This window comes from Knufia obscura (genome assembly GCF_036327395.1).
Source record: "Knufia obscura strain CCFEE 5817 isolate CBS 148926 chromosome Unknown scaffold_2, whole genome shotgun sequence".
Taxonomy (NCBI): Eukaryota; Fungi; Ascomycota; class Eurotiomycetes; order Chaetothyriales; family Trichomeriaceae; genus Knufia; species Knufia obscura.
Genome location: NW_027042688.1, coordinates 2,833,621 through 2,855,330, shown reverse-complemented (window position 1 = coordinate 2,855,330; position 21,710 = coordinate 2,833,621). Strand labels below are relative to the sequence as shown.

Below are 21,710 nucleotides of genomic sequence, written 5' to 3'. Positions count from 1 at the left end.
CATACGAGGGTCGGCTTGGCTTGTGATCTTCACTGCAAGCAGGCCAAGCTTTCCGCCATGCCGCTCTCCCAGCTCAAATTCATCAATTATCCTGCGCCGAAAGAGTCGAGGACATCAAGAAAGCGCGAGAAGGCTGGCAGTAATCCGATACTTAGCGGTCTGCTGCTCGCTATCCTCTCGAGAGTCCTCGCGGCCTCGACTTTCGTACAGAAGCTGCTTTGGCGACTCAATGGCTTCGACAAGATCAAGCATCTCCCCGAGCTTGAAGGCTATGGCGCGCGTTCCGATCCCACCGTGATACCTGTCAATACCGATGATGGCGAGCTGCTGCACCTCTCCGAACTTCCTAGACCCAGAAACAGAAAGAATGAAGAAGCATACTATACCATTGCAGACTACCATGATGCGTATCTGTCTGGAAAGTTGACACCGCTAGATGTGGCCGAATTCCTTCTGCCTCTTATCACAAGACGCGCGACCAGCGTCAGTCAATATGCTGTGGCATACCTGGATATCCAGCCAGAGATTGTGTTGGCGGCCGCTCGAGCTTCCACCGAAAGATACAAGTCTGGCAAGCCTCTAAGTGTCCTAGATGGTGTTCCGGTCGCTGTCAAAGATGAAGTGAATTTGAAGGGCCACAAGAGATGTCTCGGCAGCTCGCAGGATTTCAAACACAAGCTTGATGCCACAGACTGGTGCGTCCTTAAATGGGAAGAGGCTGGTGCTGTTATCATTGGTAAGACCAACATGCATGAGCTTGGTCTTGATACAACAAACAACAACCCGACCTGGGGCACACCTCTGAACCCGCATAACGAGGCCTACTACACCGGCGGCAGCTCTGGTGGCTCAGGCTGCACTGCTGCTCAGGGCATCTGCCCTGTCGTCCTTGGCGTAGACGGCGGAGGCTCGATCCGGATACCTTCTTCGTTTTGTGGGCTCTATGGCCTGAAGACGTCCCAGAATCGTTTGTCAGTTTTCCCAGCCGAGCATGGTGCTAACACTGTAGCCGTATGTGGTCCCATGGCTCCCAGTATCGACGACCTGGCCCTGGCGTATCGAATCATGGCCCAACCTTGCCCCGAGGATCCTATAAACGACATGTGGCCAAGTACAATCACTCGTGATGCTCTCAACGTAGATGGTAGTGGTAAGCGATATCTGGGCATCGACCGCGACTGGGTTGCTCGTTCCGATCCTGTGGTGCTCGATATGTTCAACACTGCCGTACAATATTACGTCAAGGTCCACGACTATGAGGTTGTCAACGTTCGGATACCGTTGCAGGCTGAGAACCAAAAAGCCTTCTCGCTGACCATTCTTGCAGAGACTATGACAACGATCAGCAAGGAGAGGGTTCAGCAGCTGCAACATCCCAACCAGATCTTGCTCAACGTCTCCGGCATGCATGCGACAGCCCAGGACCTGTTGGCTTCGAATCGGCTGAGGGCGAGGGCCATGAGGCACCTGTCATGGCTGTGGGAGCAGTATCCTGGTATGCTCTTGCTAACACCTACTACGCCCTGTGCTGGCTGGAAGATACGAAAGCCGAGTGATATTACTGATGGCTATGGTGCAACTGACGCAGACATGACCTTGCGGTCCATGGAATATACCTCGTTCGGCAACTGGGTTGGGACGCCAGCCATTACTTGTCCTGTAGGCTACACTGAAGGCAACGTGCCAGTAGGTATTATGGTATGTCTATGCTCTGCTATCTTTGTTCTATCTCGCTAACATTCACAGGCTCTGGGACAATGGGGTTCGGAGGAACAACTGATTCGTTTCGGCGAGAGACACGAAGGTTTTCTCGGTGAAGATGGTGTTCGGAGACCAACAGAGGCTGGAAACTGGGTCGACGTCCTCTCCGAAGCAAAGAAACAATAAATGTAGTCGACATTCGAGTGGGCGGTGGAGATGTTGCTATGCTAACGATCTGGATCGCAGTCACGATTGCTCCTTCCCTCAGCTCTCGCTCCTGCCGAACGTGCCAACGAGGTCGCGCCTTCCGTAACGCTTTCGCACACGTCACAATGATCTTGGATCAAACTCTTGGACAAGCAAGAACTATTGCTGGCACGAGTGGAACACAATTCTTCCTGCCAACTCATCTACAGTCACCCATTACCCTTGAGAGATGTTGGCAAAGGCGAAAAATGATGAATTTTCAAAATGCGTTTCAGGATCTCGTTCCACTTGGCCAAGGTACATTATGATGCTGGGAACACGATGCATCAACTCTCAGACTCCTATATGCCTCGCGCCGCCTATGGCGACGTGGTCTACTTCGAGTTATTCTGCGCTTTCTGGCTTGAGGTGTCCATTTTCACGAGGCTGATCAAGGCTACGTCCAGAATGAGCAAGTTCAGCGAGCTTCGAAAGCAGGTGACCAATCAAACGTTTCGGCATCAGACTCCAGTCCTTAGCGCCCCTGGTGTCCTATATCAAAGCGCTCTGCTCTGCCCCTTCCTCACTTCAATCATTCCTTCTATGCATCACTCATTGCAAGCTGCCTCTTCTTTCTACTCAGGCTCCAGATCTTCATCTTTGCTTCCTCAGGCTCACACCGCAACAGCCTCACACCTTCCATTCAGCCTCATCCATACCTCTCATCTCATGGCACAGTCAGGTTTGGCACCTGCATGTCAACGACCAACAACACCTCATTGACGGACCGCGAAGCAAAAATCCTCAACATGACACCATACCGACCGACCTTCCTCTCGATCCTCACTACACACATCAACCATCAGCATCCCCATACCACCTCACTGCCTTCCCTCACTCATCCCCTCGACAACATCAGTGGTCCTCAGCAAGACCTTAAACTGCCGACCTAGGCTCAGCTCCACCTTCCTGTACCTCTCTGCCCAACCTAGACTCACCTTCGCCGTCCTTCCTTCTCAACCCGCCTGGACCTGGACTGCCCCTTGCGCCCATACACCCTGCCGATACCGCATACGCACACCACTCCCGAACCGCATACGAACCGAACCTGTCTCGTGGAGGTGGCTCACACTGGGGGGACCCAGTATAAACTGATGCCAACGCGCCTCACTTGCGTGCAAAAGATGTGGGCTATCGTCAGGTAGCATCCAGGGAGCACCGCCCAAGAAGCGCCAACCAAACCATACCGTACCTGCCGCCTCCCGAGACCTATTCTTATCTGTCCGGATCATCATCGACGAAGGGCCGATGCCCAGGTCGCTGTTGTGCAGGGCGCCCAAATCCCATATTCTTATCTTGTTTGTTCCGGATCATCATCGACGAAGGGTTCAATGCCCCAGTCGGTGATGTGCAGGGTCCCGCTATTAGGGGCCGTCGCTGTCCTTGCCTTGTGCAAGACCTCGAAGGCTTCGTGCTCCTTGTCGTAGCTCACCTCGTCGTCGTCTGCAACCTTTCTATCGTACTCTTGCATACACCGTCCACTGACCTCGTCGTTGTGTTTATTCATGTTGCAGAGTAACCATCGCACCTACTAATGCTTGGTGCCATGTTATCGCTGCCGGCATTCGTTGCACAGTAGCTCTTCGCTATCGCTACTAACACTCATCACCCATGCCATCACCGTCGGCGCACATATACGCAGCTCTTCGCTTTCGCTGCCTCGTACTCCTCGCCATTTCCTCTACTCCGCTTTCGCTCCCTCAACCTCCCACTACCCATTCACATCGCCGCGCCCTCCTTGCCGCCACTAATGCTAAGGATTATCCACGCCACTACCAACTCAAACATGATCACTGCCCATCCACCAAAACGTACTAGTCCCGACATACTCATCGACCTAAACCTAGCCGCCTCACTGCCCCACCCAAACGTTATTGCCGTCGGACCTTACCGTCGCCGCACATCTCAGTTTCTCCTGTACACAACACGACTCCCCACCCAAACACACTCACTGCCCCATCAACCAAAATGTACTAGCGCCCCGCATGCTCACCGCATCCACCCAACCGTTGCCGCCTCCATTCAAACGTTGCCTCCCTTGGACCTCATCGTCGCCTCGCTCTTCAGCTTTCGTGTACACAACCTCATTTTCCACATCTCGCGCTCGGTTCCTTACGGACGTATAATCAACAAGAGACATTCCACTGCGACTACATCATCCTCCCTTGCCGACCTATACATCGCTGCAGCGTTCCCAAAGCCAGGCTACGAACCTTGCCTGCTGCGTGTCAAAACTACTGACGTGCTCTATGACCATGCAGCTCATATTAGTCCTATATCTATTCGGCAGAACCATGATCGTCGTCTGCTATGTGCCGCCCGTCATCCATGCTCACCACCTGCATCTCCGCGTCATTGTCCTCACGCATACTATGTCCGCAAACATACAGCTACCTGCACGCATACTGTAGCCAGAGAACAGCATAGGATAGAACAGTCCAGATCTTCGACTGGTGGATTGACAATTTGAAAATAGTGATACCTGCTCGCCTACTGTCGCCTTTTTAGCTCCGCGCATTCGTTAACCCTGGCCACCGCGCAATGCAAGATCTCAACGTCGCCCACTCTAAACCCCTCATCGCATCCAGAATTCCACCCAACCCTCCATCTCAAAATCTAGTCGCCACCTTGAACACCGGCGCCTTACTCAAATCACTTTCGTCCCACACCAACGTCCCCCCTTCATCCAAACTCGCCGCCTCATCCGTCGTCTCAAGCCCCGCCCTCTCCCTATTCCTCCTCTTAAACTCCTGACTCACACCCGCACCATCCCTCGCAAGCCACACAATCGGCACCTTACTCGTCAGCGCAGGATTTTGATACGCATTCGCGATCTGCGTGTCTGTGTAGTTTGGCACGGTGGTGAGGGTACTGTCTCGCAGGTTGAGATCACTGTCGCTGGAGGGCAGGATATACGGCTTGACAACGCGGATGGAGGGGAGAATATTATTCGTTTCGAGGAAGTTCTTGAAGGGGTCGAGGACGTAGACGGGGAGGGAATTCGTGATGCCGCCGGATTTTTGATTGCGTGATGCGGCGCGGGTATCGCGGGACTCGGAGGAGGAGAGGAGGGGTTCTTCTGCGTCGGCGTCGTCATTGTTGTTGTTATTTGCCTCGACATCGTCGGCGTCACTGTTTTCTGCCTCGGCGGCTTGGAGGATGTCGAGGGGGATGTACTCCTCTAACGGACTCAGATACTTGTTCACCAGGACATGGTGCACAATAGTGAGGATGAAGAAGATTGTCATCAGGGCGCTTGGGCCAGTGGCGTTTCGTGCTCCGAAGAGGCCGATGAGGCATAGCTCGGAGACGTAGACGCCTGTTAGGATCTGTTGTAGTGCTCTTCTGTGACATGCTCCTTTCAGTTCCAGTTTTGCGTTGTTGGAGTAAAGCAGGAGATAGCGGTACGTCGCGTAGAACAACGTGAAGCCCACGAGGGCGAAGCCGAGGACTAGTGGCGCGATGCAGCTGTACACGATGGCGATGACGGCCATGTTTGTGAACTTGGGGTAATTACTTCCGTAGAAGAGACCCTTCATCTTGGTCTCGATGTCGTATTTCTGGCGAGGGGTTTTCGCGATGCGCTTGAAGAAGAGGTACTCGAAGAGGTCGGAGTACTTGATCAGTTGGCTCGACGCTGTGCTCAAACCTTGAAGCGTGAAATAGGTGAGGTAGAAATTCGAGGACTTGGGCAAGTTATTTGCTAGCAAATCTGGTATCTTATCTGGCTGCTCGCTAACGCGCTTGAGGATGGTGGCAGCGCCGGAGGAGAGTGTGGTGACAAGGAAGACCTGAAGGAATTGGAAAGCGAAGTACCATTTCTGTGTCATGTTCTCTGCGCTTTGTGCGGTGGGCTCGCCAGACAACTCAGCGATGTCGCGGAACCAGAAGGGGACGTAGGATGTTATCATGCTGAGGAGGAAGGGTGGTAGGAAGCCCTGAATCAGACCAATGATTGATGGCGGAAGTTTGTTGATCCAGGCAAGGAATGTGTAGTTGTCGGCTAGATACTTGATGTTGCTGATCGTGCCCACAAAGCCGACCGGAATCGCCCAGAATACTATGATAGCGACGATGAGGGCTATCGCTGTAAAGCTCTTGCTGACGCGGACAGCTGGGTTCATTGACAGATTTTGCCACTTGATGTTCGAGGGTGGTATGCCGATGAATCGAGGTTGAAGAGCAAGAGGGTCGTGGTGGTGGATCTGTTGATAGGCCTGGTGGGCGTGTAGCTGTGACTTGAACTCAACGAAGATAGCCGATGCCTGACGTTCTCCATTCCAGTCGTACTTCTCGCGTATGTCCGTAATCTGTTTGTTGAGTTCGGGGATTGTGCTAAGAATGTGGTCTATGCTGTCGAGCTTTTCCCCGACAAGAGGTAGGCTTCGATGGGTGGGACGATTGTGCGGATGGTCGACGGATGCATCACCACGCTCGAGCGAGCTTCCGTTGGCAGCACCGTCTCTGTTGTTCTTCTGTCTTTGCTTCACAACGTTTTGGGCCAGTGTGAGCTCTGCTGACTCAAGATCGTAGACTTTTTGTGATCGCTCATCAACGAGCTTCTTGAGGTCATCCATGAAGTGGACTTGCCAGCTTTGCTTGACGTTGTCTCCGAAAAGTCGTTCCACGCTCTCTCCTTTGGGGGTTGATAGAAAGAGTACCACTCTTGAAGACAGTCTAAGCGCATTCGGCTTCGTCGTAATATATGCTTGCTGCAGATTGATGAGGAAGATTCGTTCTCGATTGACCAGTAACATGACGAAAGATAAGAAGATGATGGCGACGATAGCATGACCCCAGCAATGTTTTGCTTTGGTGACATTGCCGAAAGCCAGTACGTCGAGCTGCTGTCCTGTGCCGCCTCCGGTTGCGTTGAGTGGGAATAAGATGGGCCATGTCAAAGCACAACCAACAGCAGCAATAAGGATGAGCATCCGGAAGAACCTCAAGAAAAGGAACGCATCAAGAGAGTGATGTCGAAGGACGAACTTGTCATCAAGGCGTCGGTAGTCTTGGAACCACTTTGCTCCAGAGGCTGAGGTTGATGGGGTATGGTCCTTCTCTGGGATAATTTGACTGTACGTTCTGGGTGCATATTGACTTCTATACTTGCCTCTGATAGCAAGGAATGCAATGATGTAGGCGCTTGCTATCACAGCTGCTGGTATGATAGCACCCGCTATGGTGTCGAAGCCGACTGGCTCTGAGCTCTATGACTTTTGTCAGGTAAAATATGGAGAGACTTTGCTAGTCAAACTTACCCTTGCCATTACTCTTACAGCCCTATCACGAGCAGCGTCGAAAAGACTTTGCGACATCGTTGGGTGTGAGGTTCTATCGCCGTGAGCACATTGTGCTCTTTAGACCTGTAGATATTTCACAGAGCTGGACAGCCGAGAAAAATTTGTGCTTTGCGTAGGCACTGGCAGAGATCGCGTGGTTGCCTGTCGCGTATCGTAGCTGAAGTTGGCAGTCTGTTTGTCACACAAGCCGCGTCCCATGTCATGACGTAGGGGTGTCCAAGTCTAGAGCTTTTTTGCCAAGGCAGTCACAATCGATAAGCCAGCCCCTTTTGTCAAAAGTTTCATGTTGCATTCACGTTTCACATGAGCAGGATTTCTTCATATGCTGTAACACAGATGTAGAAGAATCACGTTCAATTCACATTGGATCAATCGAAACGCAGACCTTGCGTTCGTGCCTGCTGAGCTGTTAGGCATACAGCTAATCCATCGATGGTTGACCAGAACCATTCGACCAGCTCGAAGCACACAGCATGCCCCATGTTCATGCTTGAACTAAGCAAGCCGATACATCAGCATCAGTGTAGATGCAAGCATCACTTGGCCCACTCCCGATCTTCTCAGGCTCATCACCAGTATCATTGCCCTCGTACTCAGTGCAAATCTCCTTGACGTCGGTGAAGCAAGAGTTACTGAAGGTAGCAGTATCTCCATAGTTAGAATTGATTCCAGCTCCGACTTTGCCACCCTCAGCAATGACACCGTCGAATGACACCGATCGCTGAGACATCTCATCGCAGTTACCGCAAGAGCGGTACAGCTTTCCGAAGTCAGAAACGTAGAAATCAGTCACGACAACGGTACCACCGCTGTTGTGCTGGAGGACCTTGTCTTCCGCGCCTTTTGCACCGCCGCCGATGACCCGGAAGGTGCCGGTGCCCTCCTTGAAAGAGAGTGCGTCTGTTACGGTCAGCTAAGAGGTTGAGTATGCGGCGTTACGACTTACCTTCGCAGACGGCTTCCCACCAGACGTTCTCGATGGTGCATGCGCCCATGCAGTGAACACCCTCGATCTGGTTGGGTCCAATGATCACGTTTTTCAGGGTACCGCCTTCTTCAACCATGAAGACCGCATCGGAGTCGCCTCCTTCGCTTTGGCCAGAGCATGAAACTAAGTATGGTCAGTGTTGCCTTGATAGAGTGCTTGTGTTCGTGCTTACCACCACGATCGAAGCGGAACATCTCGCCATCAAATGTGCCTGTTACACTCATGGGCTCACTGAGCTCACTGTAGCCGGCGGCTTCTGGGAAAGTGCTGGTAGCTGCTTGAGTGGTGGTAGTGTTGGCATACTGTCTAGGGATATGCAGAGCTGAAATGGAGGAAGCAAGGCCTAGCAAGGCAACAGGTGTAAAGGCTGAGCGCATGTTGGCTTGTTGTTGGGGTAATCGAAAAAATGGTCGAGCTGTATGATTGTGCTTGAACGAATGGAAGACTGACCGGCAGTCAAAGCGAGCGAATTGAACGTCGAGTTGAGGTATGAAAGAGTGTGCTGAGAGGTAGGGCAGCAGATTTTCGTGCGGTGGTTCTGGTGTTATATCATCCGTTGCGGTTCGGGCAACCCCAACGCTCTGCGCTCAGCCGCCTTCGCAAGCATGAGTTTCAACAGTCGAGATTTTGCCAGGCAGTCCTCGTCGGTTATGTTTGAGACAGCCACAACCGAGTTATCGACATCCGGCCCGAGGATGCTTGAATGACCTGTCTGACTGACTGCGCTCCGAGCGGCGCCGTTCGGTACAGTATGCGAAGCATTGTGGCTAGGATCGGTATCGTTCTGGAGCTCTTCAATGCTCCACGGTCATGGCGGGTGGTGTTTCATGCATGCTCCCGACCTCAGACGTGTGTTACTCGCTTGTAGGATCAATCTCGGAAGCACGAACACCCTGGTCGGCGGGCCTTGGCAGGTACACCCTCTGAAACGGTTCCGCACTCGACATTGAGCTGAGCGTTGTACAACTTCTTGTTGCCTGACAGAACTAGAAAAGAAATGTTGGACTGCGAACCAACACATTGCGTAAGGCTACTGCTTGATCTGAGTGATAATCTCTCACGATGATCGAATGTGTGTGGTACCACTATCAAACACGTGTCTCCAGCAGAAAATGCACCCGTGAGGATTGCTTGGGCAAGCTATTCACGAGTACAGTTGAGCGATGGTCAAAGCAATCTCTATTTATGTCCGCTCAGCATGAGAGACACGAAAGCTATGGACCTTAAAGAAGAAGCCACACTGCTGTCATGAGCATTGACCATTTCTCTATCAGACTTGTGCTGATGGCGGTGCCTGTGGCGGTGCCATGTGATCCTGCTCGCACAGCTCAAGCTATTCCACACGTAGACCGACATAGTATATCCGTCATTGGCAAAGACGTACCTTCCTGAGACACGTTTCTGCCATTTACTCCATACGACTGGATTTCTGCCTCACCAGCAATATCAACAATTCGAAGTTTGAACAGTGTTTATGATCATGGTATCTGCGTTGGACTCAAGTATAGACCTGGTGATAACTCATCAAGCACTTCTTCGGTGAAGACCTGTCTCAGATTCCGACTCCTGGTTCTCGTTCTCTTCTTTAGCGCCTTCACTCTTCGAATCTTCAGCATCATAACTTGGAGCAGGTCGTCGACCAGCCAACCATCCTGATCCTATCGTGTCTGGGTATGCTTCGGGTCGTGGCGTGTTAACGGGCGATTCTTCTTGCTGCTCGTCTGCTTCTTGCTGCTCGTCTGCTTCTTGCTGCTCGTCCTGGGGTTCGATACATGTATGCTCTTGAAGATCGTGACCTTCCTGTCTTGGTCTGGGCCCCATTGGGAGACCGGGAGCAGTCCCGTGTTCTTCAATGTCCTCGTCAACAGCTAGTGATTCGATACTGTCACGTCTGCGTCTCGAACGTGTGAACGACTTGCGGAACAGAGCAAGTTCATAATCGTCTTCCACCATGCCAGTGTGTAGAGGGTGTTGTACGGGCCAGTCAAGAGCCACGGGGAAGTAGCGGTTGTGACTTCGTCGACCCGCTGTTTGAGAAGAATTCTAGTCTTCTGTAACTGCTGCGAAGTCTTCAAGGTCATGGAAATCAGCATCTTCCTCGGAGAGGACCTCGTCTTCGAAATCCCCAGATGGAAGCACATTGTCCTCGCCCTCGTCCTGGTCCTCGTTACCCTCGTCAAGCTCCTGATTACGATCTGGCGTGACCGAGGGTGCTGCGCCATCTGCAGCAGGAAACGTAGTTCCTGCCGTGAAGCCGTAGTGACCAAGAGTACTTTGACTGTTGATGCCAGTGTTCGAGCGTGTTGACTGGTCACTGTTGACTTCTTCGTCCTCAGTGTCCTCCTCTACAGGTAGTGCAACTGATTCCTGCTGTGCCTGATCCCTGAAAACGTCACCACTGAACCGTCCCGTGCCACCCATAAACCACCCGTCTTCGACCGCTTCCCATCGTCGCATGTCATCGCCCCACCCAAATCTCATGCCCCACATGCGCTCTAGGATCCTCTTTTCGACCGGGTGGATGCATTGTGTTAGAAACCCTGTCATTGTGGTTGAGCTGCCTCCATCTGCATGGGCAACATTTTCGCCACGAGCGTGGCCTTGTCTGCCTGCGAGCATGATGGGTCGTAGACTTGTAACGCTAACTTGTGTCTCGTTGTGCTGTTGCCTGTCTGGGGTTGAAGCCAAGGATCCGATAGTCCAGGGTGTGTTGGCAGACGTCGAAGTTCTAGATCGACGGAGCCGAGCTGTACCGTCTGGACGATCGTTATCGACAGGGCGGGAAGGAGCTTGGTGATGGATAGTCTTCGTGAACATACATGAACGGGTCTTAAGTCCATCGTCCATAGCCGACCACGTCGTGTTCTGAAAGACCAATTCATTCTGGTTGAACTCATTGCTAGGGATACCCAGAATTTTGACATAGCCGCAAGACTTTAGCGTGATCTGCTGAATGTTGCCCCTGAATTGTCTTTCGGGCCGTGGACTTTCTTCCTCATTGATCATACCGGCATCATACTTGCTGTCTAAGAAGGTGTTACCAGGCGTGATCTTGTCCAATGTGTTAGCCCAACTGGCATTAGCCGGCACTGTTTCATTGAGCCAAGCCGATGGTGTATGCTGACACTTGAGTCCGTTCTCGATTGTCCGCAATGGACCATCGGTGCGTGTTGAGTTGATTTGAGCGGTCAAGCTGACCGAATCGAGGACTAGATTATGCAGACTCGTGTCATGAGACTTGCGCATGAATGTTTCGAGCATATAGGGACTGAACCAACAATTCTCAAACGTCAACGTGCGAATATGGGGGAATGTAAACATGGTATTGCCACTCGGCTTCGCCATAGACGCATTTTGAGCAATGAGCCACTCTCGGGGGTTTGACGTGATTGGTGCTGGGAGGATGTGCTGATTTCTGCCGAAAATACCTGTCTGATGCTCGCCACCTCCGACGTATCCAACATGGAGACTGTTGAGATTCTCAAGTCGCGTGACATAGTCTCTGAGGACCTCAGCGAACTTGTGGGCGGCATAGACTGGATCTGTGGCCATCGTTGACTGGAAATATTTATCACCAGGTATATGCTCGACTCTCCAGTCAGGCTTGATCATAATAGTGACCTTCCTCAGACCGGAAAGAGCCGCCCAGAATGCTTTTTGGGACAATGCCGGCAGCAACCCTGAGGAGAGCTTCGCAATATGCAAAGAATGCACATTTTTGAGAACAAGCGAGTTGAGTCGTACAGCATCGGTATATGCGGACAGGAAGGTTCGCTGAATCCAGGATGTTTCCATAATCCACTGAGCTTGCGATTCGTTTAACGAATTGGGAAGCAATGGGTAGTCTGATGGCGTTGCCACACGACTTTGGACGTATCTAGTGTCCCCTCGAGACTCAGCAGATAGATTGAAGCCATTGAAGATGATGGGCCATTGAGGCTGTATGCCTTCTCGTTTCTGCTCGTTACCCTTCTTTTGCGTGTCAGAAACAGGTAGGTGGTTTCTTACAAGATTCATCACCGAGGCGAACCTCTGCTGAAGTAGGTGATTGTTTGGGTTCTGTGGTGGGGGTGCGGTGTTCATCTGCTGGGTAAGCTGATTGATTTGCTGCGCAAGTGGGTGTGCTGGGTTACCAACATTACCCACGGCCGCATTTTGTGCTTGTGCGACATTCTGAACTGTTGCTAATCCTCCAGTATGAAGGTATCTGGTGTAGTCAGGCTGCGTTCTTTCCTCACGGTAGCTTTCATAGTCGCGGATGACTATTCTTCGTAATGTTTCAAGCTCTTCTCTCACCTTGCTTGAACTGCCTTCGAGGTACTTAATGTTCTCGTTGATTGTGTTGATCTGAGCCCAAGTGAACAGCTGCTTCATACCATTTTCGTAAGCACGATCAACAGCGCTGAATGCCTTGCCAAATATTCGAGACCCGCCAACAGTCTGATCGCGGTAGAGCGCAAGGTCAGACGTATCAGGACCTTCCAGCCACCCATGCCCGCTATCCACAGATATCGCGAGCTCGCTACATTTGCCTAGGTTGCTCATGGCTTGAGTCAAGAGACGTCTTTCGTCGTCAAGGAGCTTATCAATATTCCTCAGTGCTGGGAAGTACGGATAGTCGGTAATTGGCCACTTGTATCTGCCGAACCACGCATCCACCGTCTTCTCAGTGTTCTTGAAGGGAGCGTGCATCAAGCCGTGTAGATCAACTTCAAAAGAGATTCCAAACTTATTCATTGTCGGTCCATGCTTTTTGAGCATCGAATCTTCCGTATCTATGTCGATCTTGCCGTCTTCGTGATACGATGGGTTCAAGCTGAACAAAGTCGGGTCGAATTTTGCAACGACGCTTCGAAAGACAAATGGCTCGAGGTCTTGCGCAAGGCTCCTGCACACAAGCCTCAAAGAGCGCACTTCGGCCGAGGAGAGGTACTGTAGGACACCAGCTTCCCAAAATTCAAATGGTAGAGATGTATTGGGTCGGGAGGCAGGGCAGAACGGTGGCTCTCTAGGGTTGGGTGCAAGAGGAGGTTGAGTGAACTTTCTTCGGTAGTCTCCAAGATGATTCGGTGCGTTTAAGAGGTTTTCTTGCCGGGGATCAAGCTGAGCATCTGTGAAAGGTCCCGGTTGTCGCGAGTTGTCTCTCGATGATACGAGCTCGCCATGACAATTAAAGCCATGTGCTTGCCAGATCTTGCAACGATTGATTTCTCCCTGTCTGATATCCATGGGCATCTCTTCGGGCACGATCTCTGCATAATCGAAATGCATTGGTCGTCCTGCGATGCTGCCTCGCTGACCCATTCTTTTTGTTGGCTTGTTGTCAGTGATAGACGCTAGGATGGCGGCCTGCTCTTGATATCGTCTTGAAGAGACGTCCGGTGTTGTGCCTGCTCCGTATTCGTCCTCAATCGGAGTGCTGTCGTATTCGGGGGGAAAGTACGTCCCGTAATCTCCAGAACGGATTCGAGGGACACCATAGCCAAGAGAGAGACTTCGTTCGCCATAAGGTTGGCTGCCTGCAGGCACGTATGGTCGTATAGATTCCATGTCGGCGTAGTTTTCGATGCCAGTCCTAGGAGCCGAATCCATGATCCTACTTGTAGAGACGCCGAGAGAGATATCTTGATGATGCAGATCACGGGACGGCCTGCGCAGAGCAAGATCATTCGAATTGTTCTGGTCAAGATGAATTGTCGCAGGCGTCTTTCTACGACGGTGCGACTCACCAGGTAGCTGAGTTCCAGAACTGAGGGACTTTCCTCTTGACCTGAGAGATACACGAGATGATGAAGCATGAGTTTCGAAGCTTGATGTTCGAGTCAGCAGCACTTCAGACTTGTGTTCGGGCTTTGTGATTTCTGTACTGGGTTGCGGAATCGCAGTAGAAGGGTTGTCATCCTGGCCAGAATATACATCGTCAAGCATTTCAACGTCACGGCCTAAACCCTCTTCAGCAAGTTCCATCTGCTCAGCTGCGATCAGTCTGGTCGCTGTTGTCCTCAGTGAGCGTCGTAAAGGCTGGACGGCATTGCCCTTGGAAGGAATGCTTTGCGGAGGGGTATCAAAACCGCCAAGGCGCATAGGTCTACTTCCTGCAGGCTTGGTCTTGCTACTGGCACTTGAACCACGTGAGCCTGGAGTTCCAGTCGACAATGATTGAAACATGGACCTCTTAAGGCCCCGTGAGGCCGGGACTGCAAAATTCTTGTGCTCATGAGTCCCGAAGCTCGGAATGACTTGAAAATTGTTCTCCGTGGACAAAGTCGAGCCGTCGTTCTGTGGAATTCTGCGGACAGCAGCTTTGCCCTTATCAGAACTTGAATTATTTTCCTGGTTCCTGCGTGTATTGCTCTTCGTCTTCGAGATCTTGAATGTCTTCTGACCATTCTCTTTTGCGAGATAGATATTGGTTTGTGCATTTACCAGGTCCCGTGCAAAGCGACGCAGCCGCTCATCCTGATCTTGTTGGGTGTCGATAACTGCTTTGGCCACACGGTCGCGTAGCTTTGCATGCTCATTCTCGATGAACCTCTTCAAACTTTCGGGCCCAAAATCGGTCAAGGCAGGATGTATAGCCGGCTTTCTCATGATGTGCCATTTTTGATGTCCCAAACAGTCCTGGATCTCGTGACTTCTTGTTCCCTTCTTGACGTTCGGCAATAGTTGTAGATCGTGTGGAATATCAGCTGCACGGCCCCGTGGAAGGTCTTCGTCTTGAGAACGTTGACTGGGTCTTCTTCTAGAGCCCATACTGACAATATTCGTCAGGACGCGTCAGGATCTGGGCTTCAGACAGAATGTGGAAAATGTGGAGTAGGAAATTATCTGTACATGGATGAGAGATGTCTGCCAGATATGCAATGAAATTGTACAATGGTATTCTCGACAGAGGCTGATCTCGATATGTGCTTGATGCTAGTGGTGGGGGGTTTGAAGCCTTGTTTTCAAATGAGGCAGTCACGTCTGCAATACGATCCGCGCATCGCAGCCTCCTCCAGAGTTTTACTTGAGCTTCAGTTTTAGCAGGGCACTGCTCATCTCAGCGATCTGTGAGTAGTTGGATCTGAAGGGGACTTTGGTGTTCAAGTTCGCAACGAGCACATGATCAGTGGTTTGCTTCCATTGCGATCAAAATTATCTGGCGCCTGGACGCAGTTTGATGTCACAGTTTGCTCTTTTCGGTGGGGCGACCTCTAAGCAATTGAACCCTGAAACTTAGCTAGCGCAAGCTAATGCACGTCAAGATCTCAGCTTTGCTGCAGGCGTTCGAGCACCTGATAGCGAAGCCTAGAGGGGCGCAACATGCTGCATTGCAAATCTTCACTTCTGTACAACGTTTTCGACCGGGTTATACACGTGTTCGGCTCCGCAATATGGGATATACTTGCTAACAATACACGTCTAGTCCGCCAACGGGTGCTTGCCAAATTGACTTCTGTTACCAAGACGAACACCATGCGCCTGCACATTCCTTGCAAAACCATACACTATTTCTTGATAATCATCCCAGCTCAACTCGCCTTTGAACACCTGTTCCAACCTCAAAGCATCAAAAGCCGCTTGGCTCGTGCTCACCGCTGTATGCGGTCTGAAACCTGCGAGCGCGTCACCAACAATCACCACCTTTCCGTGCATTAGCGGACCAACCTCCATCTGCTTCTTCGGAGGCTCAAGATCAGTGATCGCTTGCACAAACGGCTTCTCCGTCTTCGCAACCAGTTCTGCAAACTGTGGCGGAAGGCGTGATTGCGCTGTTTGTTTTTGCCGCTCCCAAATAGCTGATTGCATCACGCCTCCAGTAGGTAAGGTGAAGCGATGTTGCTTACCTTTGTTGTCAGTCATGAGTTCGATGTACTCTGGACTATCAAAAGCCACATTGTGGTACCAGACCCAGTTAATGAGCCGCTTGCCTCTCTCGAGCGTACCTTCTGCATTCGGAATTGTGTAGGCGAGAATTTGTGTATTGGGGTTGGAGCCATGGAAGAAGGTAAACTTTTCGACAAAAACATCTCTCGCTGCTTCCGATAATTCCAGTTCGGGCACCGTCCCTCGAAAGGCAACGTAGCCTGCGTAAGTGCGTTGAGCTGTGGAGTTGCCCAGTAGTAGCTTCCGCAGATGCGTCGACGGACCATCTGCCACAATGAGGAAGTCGCCTTGCAATGTGCTTTCTTGTTCGCCACTATCTTCTTGCCGTGCCTTCTTGAAAGCGACCTCGACTTGATCACCCAGATCCTTGACTGCAGTCACCGTCCTGCCATATTCGTACTTTGCTTCTCCTTCCTCATTGCCATCAGCCTCTGTTTCTTCTGCACTAGCTCCCTGCTTCACTCGTTGCATGCCATCAAAACATTCTCTCCCAATATTGTAAAGTACACCCCAGCTTGTCATTCGTTGATGACTGTTTTCACGATGGATGATATTACCTTTGTGGTCGAGATAGTATCGCCACTGGCTAAGTACACTGATATCATCCTTGGTGCGTTTTGATTTGCCATGTCTCTGAACCCACTCCAGAGTCTCTCCGCCGGCAACGACACCTGCGCCTTGATCGTGCAGAAGCGGCACTGGTGATCTTTCAAGGATCGTGACTTTGTGACCGAGACGCTTCAGTGGTATGGCATTCATCAAGCCAGCCAATGAGCCACCTACCACGATGATGTGCTTCTTCTTGTTCATACTGGCCGACAATGACGCCATAGAGTGCACTGAATCTTCAATTGTGCGGCTGTCCTGGATGAGTATATTGCCAATACGGATTCCGAACCGAAGCTCTCGGGAGTTGTATTCGACGCTCTGGTATCTGGAATTGGCCAGATCTATACCAATGTCCTTGTCGCAAGTTCAATCATATCACTAAGCGCTTACTGGATGATCAGGAGTGAAGGTCAATCATATTTGTATCGGTGAAGGACGTGTCCATGTCATACGTGCTCAAATATCCATGCGGAACCACGCTTACATGTCATAGTGCCACGACTTGCCTACGAGGACTGCCACGGTGTTTTGACGGCGCCAAGATGCTACTACAGCTGTTTGAACGCATGCTCATAACGACCCTCACGCTGTATCCTTTTTCGATGCTCGTAGTGCAGCGCAGTGAGTGCGAGGAACAGCTTGAAGTTGGAAGATGACGAAGTGGAGCTCGAACCAGCCGCTAACCAATCAAATACGGGCTATCAGTCGAAGCTCTCAGAGACTTCCAACCACTTTCAACCAAATCCCAATCCTCATTTACATGGTCATCACAACTCCAAAGTCGTCGCTCCGCAGACATCTCACCCATCGCATCGATTTTGCTCGCGATTATCGATGCTGAAATACGTGAATCACGTCAAGCTCTGCCACTCCGCCCCCTTTCTCTCCTCCTAGCGGCATCTCTCTCCTGTTGTGCTTGGGCAAGCCACCTTTCCGTAACCTCAAGTTCAAACTCCCTATCTCTGAGCTCGCGTCTTAACCGCACAAGCTCGCTGTCTGCTGCGGAATTCCTGGATCGCTCGTCCGCGAGCATTTCTAACAGAATATGATTGCGTCGTCGCAACTCTACCGGTGTGTTTCTCGGTACATCGCGGTAGCTATGGATGACCGTTGAGGGACGAGACTGGAAAGTGCCAAAGTTGTCCGTTATATTCTGCTCTCTGCGCGCTCGAGAAGTTGTCCATTGGTTCGTGCCCTCAGTATGAAGCGTCCATCTTGGGCCTGTGTATTCCGATTCCAAACCCTGAGGCTCAGAGGCTCGGTCGTGCTCATGCGATGACACACGACTTGTATCGAGCACGTTGCGCCCAGGACGATGGGCTTGATCGCGGCGCACCCTGTGAACCAGACGTGAAGTCGGAGTCGATGGCTCCCTCGGTGGCGGAACGTATGGTAGTGGTGATGGCGGTATTGATGGCAGCTCAGTGTTTGGGCCTCCAGGAACATCTTCCCCTGCTGGCAAATTCAGGAGGCCATCTTCCGGGTCGATACCCTCATGAAACTGAACTGTCGAGTATTGACCCAGCTCGTTGAGTCGAGGGTCAGCTTCAATGACGAATTCTCCCACGTCCGATGAACCGCCTATCGCAAACCCATACTGAACGGTTTCGTCTCCGGCGGGACGACTGCTCACATTTGAAGGTGCAAGCGAGAGGACCCTAGGGTCAATTGTGGTTGGCAAAACACGTCTTCGGGACATCTTGAGTTCTGTGTTTGAACTTATTGTACCTCAAGGAAGAACGAGGTCGACGACAGATGAAAGTGACAGTGAGAACAAGGTAAGCTGAGACTTGGCTGAGGGATACAAACCATGTGAGTGCTTGCTGGAGGGTCGATGCAACATATATTCTGTCAGGCTTTTCGTGCTCACGATACAAGAATTGGCGCAACCAACTCCAGTATCAGCACCTGCAAATCAGACTATAACAAAATGCGCTCACGGCAAAGGTATTGGCGCAACCAGCACAGGCAACAGCATTAGCGAATTACCGTAGATTGTGATGAAATGATCTCACAAATCATTGACACGACCAATGTCTGCATTTCAACAACAGACCACCAAGTCTAGCAATGGTACAAGCAGTAAGTGGCAAACTAAGGATACCAATACTGGTACGGAACGATGTCGAGCATATTCTTCTCAACGATAATTACTCACTCGATGATCGGATGCCAATTGCCAGACTAATACTTGCTCAAGCCACCCACGAAACTACTAACACCGTGCGAACCGGACAAGACAACACGATCACACAGACAAGTCAAGGCCCAACCTGGCGTCTCACCTCCCGCTCAGTCATCAATCCCTGACTTCTCAACCACTCATCAGACCAGTCTTCATCCCCCTCCTGCCTCCCAAAATACGGCTCCGTCCGAAACCGTCTAGTTCTCCCCAACTCCCGGTCTAACATCGACCTCAACTCCGCATTCTCACGTCTCAATTCTCTCACGCCACCCGGCCCCCTTCGCAGCCTGTGCACATCTCCCAGCAGCCTGTCTACCAGCGCTCTCCTCCGAGCCAGAACATCTTCATGCGCCATTGCCTCGTTTCTCAGGGCAGACACCAGGTCGCCTAGCCGATGGGCCTCTATCTTCCAGGCCCTGACTTCGTGGGTCAAGTACTCTGTCCTGCGCCGGTCGATGCCATCCAGGAGATCCATCTGCAGTTTGAGGTTCTCGATCTCACCTTGGGCGGTGTTGAGTTCGCTGCCGAGCAACTCCAAGTCGTCCTCGAAGATGGCTATCAGCCTGCGTTTAGGCGCCGAGTGAGCAACGGCAGTGGGCGCGTCGGAACCGTTGTTGAGATGGCTCTGCCGTGGAGCCTCAGGGAGCGGGAAGACAAGTTTACCGAAGCGTAGGGAAGGCTGTGGCGCCGCTGTCGAGGGCGACACCTCGCCGGTGCGTACTTCAGAGTACTCAGGGGCATCGTACCAGGTAGGCTCGTCATCTTCATCGTCGTTTGCAGGGGCCTGAGGTGGAACGCCCTGAGTTGGGGAGGACGCTGCTGTTGATGGTGTTGCTGAGGTTGCTGGCGTCATTGGTGTCGACGGTGTTAGGTCCGTGACGCCAAGGCTAACACTGCCTGGATGGCAACCGCATGCTGACATGTTGATATATGCTTGTTGGTAAGACTAGTTCTGCTGCCGTCTACGAAGCGAGACTCAGGTCAGATGTGATCAATCAGGGGCTGAAGGTAATGGCACGAGAAGATACTGTTGAGGCAAGCAGATACTGATTTACCATTCTTCAAATACGACCAGAGCTACAGTACTTATACACGGACATCTCGTCAAAATCGCTCATCACTGCAATGGTTCACCGGCATAGGCAGAAGAACCGCAATCATATCAACGTACCAACGATGTCGAACCTGCTCATAGTACGATCAGATCATGCTAGTAGGAGCTAAGCCTGCCGTACCAGGATTCTTGACATCAAATTTTCTCACGCAAGAAGCGTCTTTTGAGACTACCAGATGATGCACCCTGCCACAGGGACACTTGCTACAAACCATGCATAGCGGCGAGCATGAAAATCTGCAAAATCTTATGGCGTTTCTAGTCGAAATTATCACTTCACGTTCAGCCCACCGAAGACCTCACAAAACGGACACGCACCACAGCGAGGGAAGAAGACTCCAGAGTTGTCCACAGTACTTCAGTCGCTATCTGCGCAATATTGCTGCACCACAACGCCAGAAATACTCAACTGCATAAGTGCTAACTATCTACACCATCAGATTCGAAGAGAATAACCCTCAAACCCTCCAACGAGACTCAAATGCCGTTATCCAGTCAGTCCCCACCCCTACCAAGGTATTTCCATAGTTGATACTCTGGCAACCTCTGAGTGTGAGCCGCCCGCAAAGTCCCACAATCTGTTGGTCAGCTTCGTATCCATATGCTGGCAATTCTGTAATCAAGTCACAGATATTTGTCGCAGTCGCTGCAGTCTCGCCCTCTAATCGATATTTCCGATGACTTTTGCTCGAAACGCGAGTTGGCCAGCAAGATCACTCTTCGAGACATCGCCATGTACCCGCTCTCGTCGGGCCAGAACAACCAACAAACATGCTGTCATGTCAAATTCCGTCATGCTCCCTTCCTCAAAACTCCAGTCCCTCTCCCTCCTCATCATTCTCTCCGCTCCACCCCAACCTATCTACCATTCCTCCACTCCTCATACACCCCCTCCACATCAATCTCAAACCACAACTTATACCACCTCAACTCATCCCTAACACGCACATTCTCCTCCTCAAAACACCGATTCTCCCTCAACAGCCCGTCATCCATCCTCCTCTCCAATCTCAGAGCATCTTCGAGTTCTGTATTTCGTGCCACAGCCTCATTGAGCTCATCAGACGTCCGCTCCAGGGCTCGTTCGAGGTTCTCGACAAGAGCTTTGTATTGGTGAAGCGTCAACGGTGTCTCATCGGACTCTGACTCGCAGTTCACATCGGTCTCAGTGTCCGCTTGGGTACGTATGGGACTATTTTCACATCCCGCACATTCCCCATCCTGACCCTCCCCTTCTTCATCCATTTCATCCTCGGCCCCATCCTCATACTCATCCCAATCACCCTTATCCTCCAAGGACACCACGTCCCCACCCGAATACTGATACTGATACTCACCCCGTAACCCCCGTACATACCCCGTCTTCACCTTATCCTTATCCTTATCATTCCCAGCCCTCGCCGCCTCAGCCTCATACCGACGTATCAACCGCTCCGCGCGTTCTGAAGCGGACCCAACGAGTTTTAGATGTGGAGCGCGGCGGTGGATATAGGAGAAGTAGGGAATGGATGGGCGTGGTTGGGGGGACATGGTGAGGGGGAGGGCGTGTATATGATGTGTCCTTTTAGTGGTGGGTGCGTGAGGATTATGAAAGGAGGTAGAATCAGTAGAGTCAGGTTAGCAAGTGTGTGAGCAGGTGGTGGATTTTGTGCTGCTACTCTCGCTGCAAGGAAAACGGACGATTCGTGAATGTAG

At 51.5% G+C, this 21,710-nt stretch overlaps 9 protein-coding genes across 9 annotated transcripts; 1 reads left to right on the top strand and 8 right to left on the bottom strand.

The window, feature by feature from the left end:
• Positions 1 to 57: 57 nt before the first annotated feature.
• On the top strand, positions 58 to 1,887 carry PMZ80_002902 (uncharacterized protein; the record flags this gene model as incomplete). The annotated part of the gene is made up of 2 exons (XM_064871332.1): positions 58 to 1,698; positions 1,747 to 1,887. 2 exons carry the CDS (start codon positions 58 to 60, stop codon positions 1,885 to 1,887), a joined length of 1,782 nt encoding a protein of 593 aa, XP_064733785.1.
• A 2,669-nt stretch (positions 1,888 to 4,556) lies between these two features.
• Positions 4,557 to 7,265, bottom strand: PMZ80_002901 (uncharacterized protein; the record flags this gene model as incomplete). The annotated part of the gene is made up of 2 exons (XM_064871331.1): positions 4,557 to 7,157; positions 7,209 to 7,265. 2 exons carry the CDS (start codon positions 7,263 to 7,265, stop codon positions 4,557 to 4,559), a joined length of 2,658 nt encoding a protein of 885 aa, XP_064733784.1.
• Positions 7,266 to 7,734: 469 nt separating this feature from the next.
• On the bottom strand, positions 7,735 to 8,615 carry PMZ80_002900 (uncharacterized protein; the record flags this gene model as incomplete). The annotated part of the gene is made up of 3 exons (XM_064871330.1): positions 7,735 to 8,150; positions 8,197 to 8,361; positions 8,411 to 8,615. 3 exons carry the CDS (start codon positions 8,613 to 8,615, stop codon positions 7,735 to 7,737), a joined length of 786 nt encoding a protein of 261 aa, XP_064733783.1.
• A 1,147-nt stretch (positions 8,616 to 9,762) lies between these two features.
• Positions 9,763 to 10,191, bottom strand: PMZ80_002899 (uncharacterized protein; the record flags this gene model as incomplete). The annotated part of the gene is made up of 1 exon (XM_064871329.1): positions 9,763 to 10,191. The coding sequence occupies one exon, from the start codon at positions 10,189 to 10,191 to the stop codon at positions 9,763 to 9,765; it is 429 nt and encodes a 142-aa protein (XP_064733782.1).
• Positions 10,192 to 10,281: 90 nt separating this feature from the next.
• Positions 10,282 to 14,991, bottom strand: PMZ80_002898 (uncharacterized protein; the record flags this gene model as incomplete). Its single annotated transcript, XM_064871328.1, has 1 exon — positions 10,282 to 14,991. The coding sequence occupies one exon, from the start codon at positions 14,989 to 14,991 to the stop codon at positions 10,282 to 10,284; it is 4,710 nt and encodes a 1,569-aa protein (XP_064733781.1).
• Positions 14,992 to 15,642: 651 nt separating this feature from the next.
• PMZ80_002897 (uncharacterized protein) lies at positions 15,643 to 16,938 on the bottom strand (the record flags this gene model as incomplete). Its single annotated transcript, XM_064871327.1, has 1 exon — positions 15,643 to 16,938. The coding sequence occupies one exon, from the start codon at positions 16,936 to 16,938 to the stop codon at positions 15,643 to 15,645; it is 1,296 nt and encodes a 431-aa protein (XP_064733780.1).
• A 634-nt stretch (positions 16,939 to 17,572) lies between these two features.
• PMZ80_002896 (uncharacterized protein) lies at positions 17,573 to 18,415 on the bottom strand (the record flags this gene model as incomplete). Its single annotated transcript, XM_064871326.1, has 1 exon — positions 17,573 to 18,415. One exon carries the CDS (start codon positions 18,413 to 18,415, stop codon positions 17,573 to 17,575), a length of 843 nt encoding a protein of 280 aa, XP_064733779.1.
• A 562-nt stretch (positions 18,416 to 18,977) lies between these two features.
• On the bottom strand, positions 18,978 to 19,823 carry PMZ80_002895 (uncharacterized protein; the record flags this gene model as incomplete). The annotated part of the gene is made up of 1 exon (XM_064871325.1): positions 18,978 to 19,823. One exon carries the CDS (start codon positions 19,821 to 19,823, stop codon positions 18,978 to 18,980), a length of 846 nt encoding a protein of 281 aa, XP_064733778.1.
• Positions 19,824 to 20,873: 1,050 nt separating this feature from the next.
• PMZ80_002894 (uncharacterized protein) lies at positions 20,874 to 21,545 on the bottom strand (the record flags this gene model as incomplete). The annotated part of the gene is made up of 1 exon (XM_064871324.1): positions 20,874 to 21,545. One exon carries the CDS (start codon positions 21,543 to 21,545, stop codon positions 20,874 to 20,876), a length of 672 nt encoding a protein of 223 aa, XP_064733777.1.
• Positions 21,546 to 21,710: the final 165 nt, after the last annotated feature.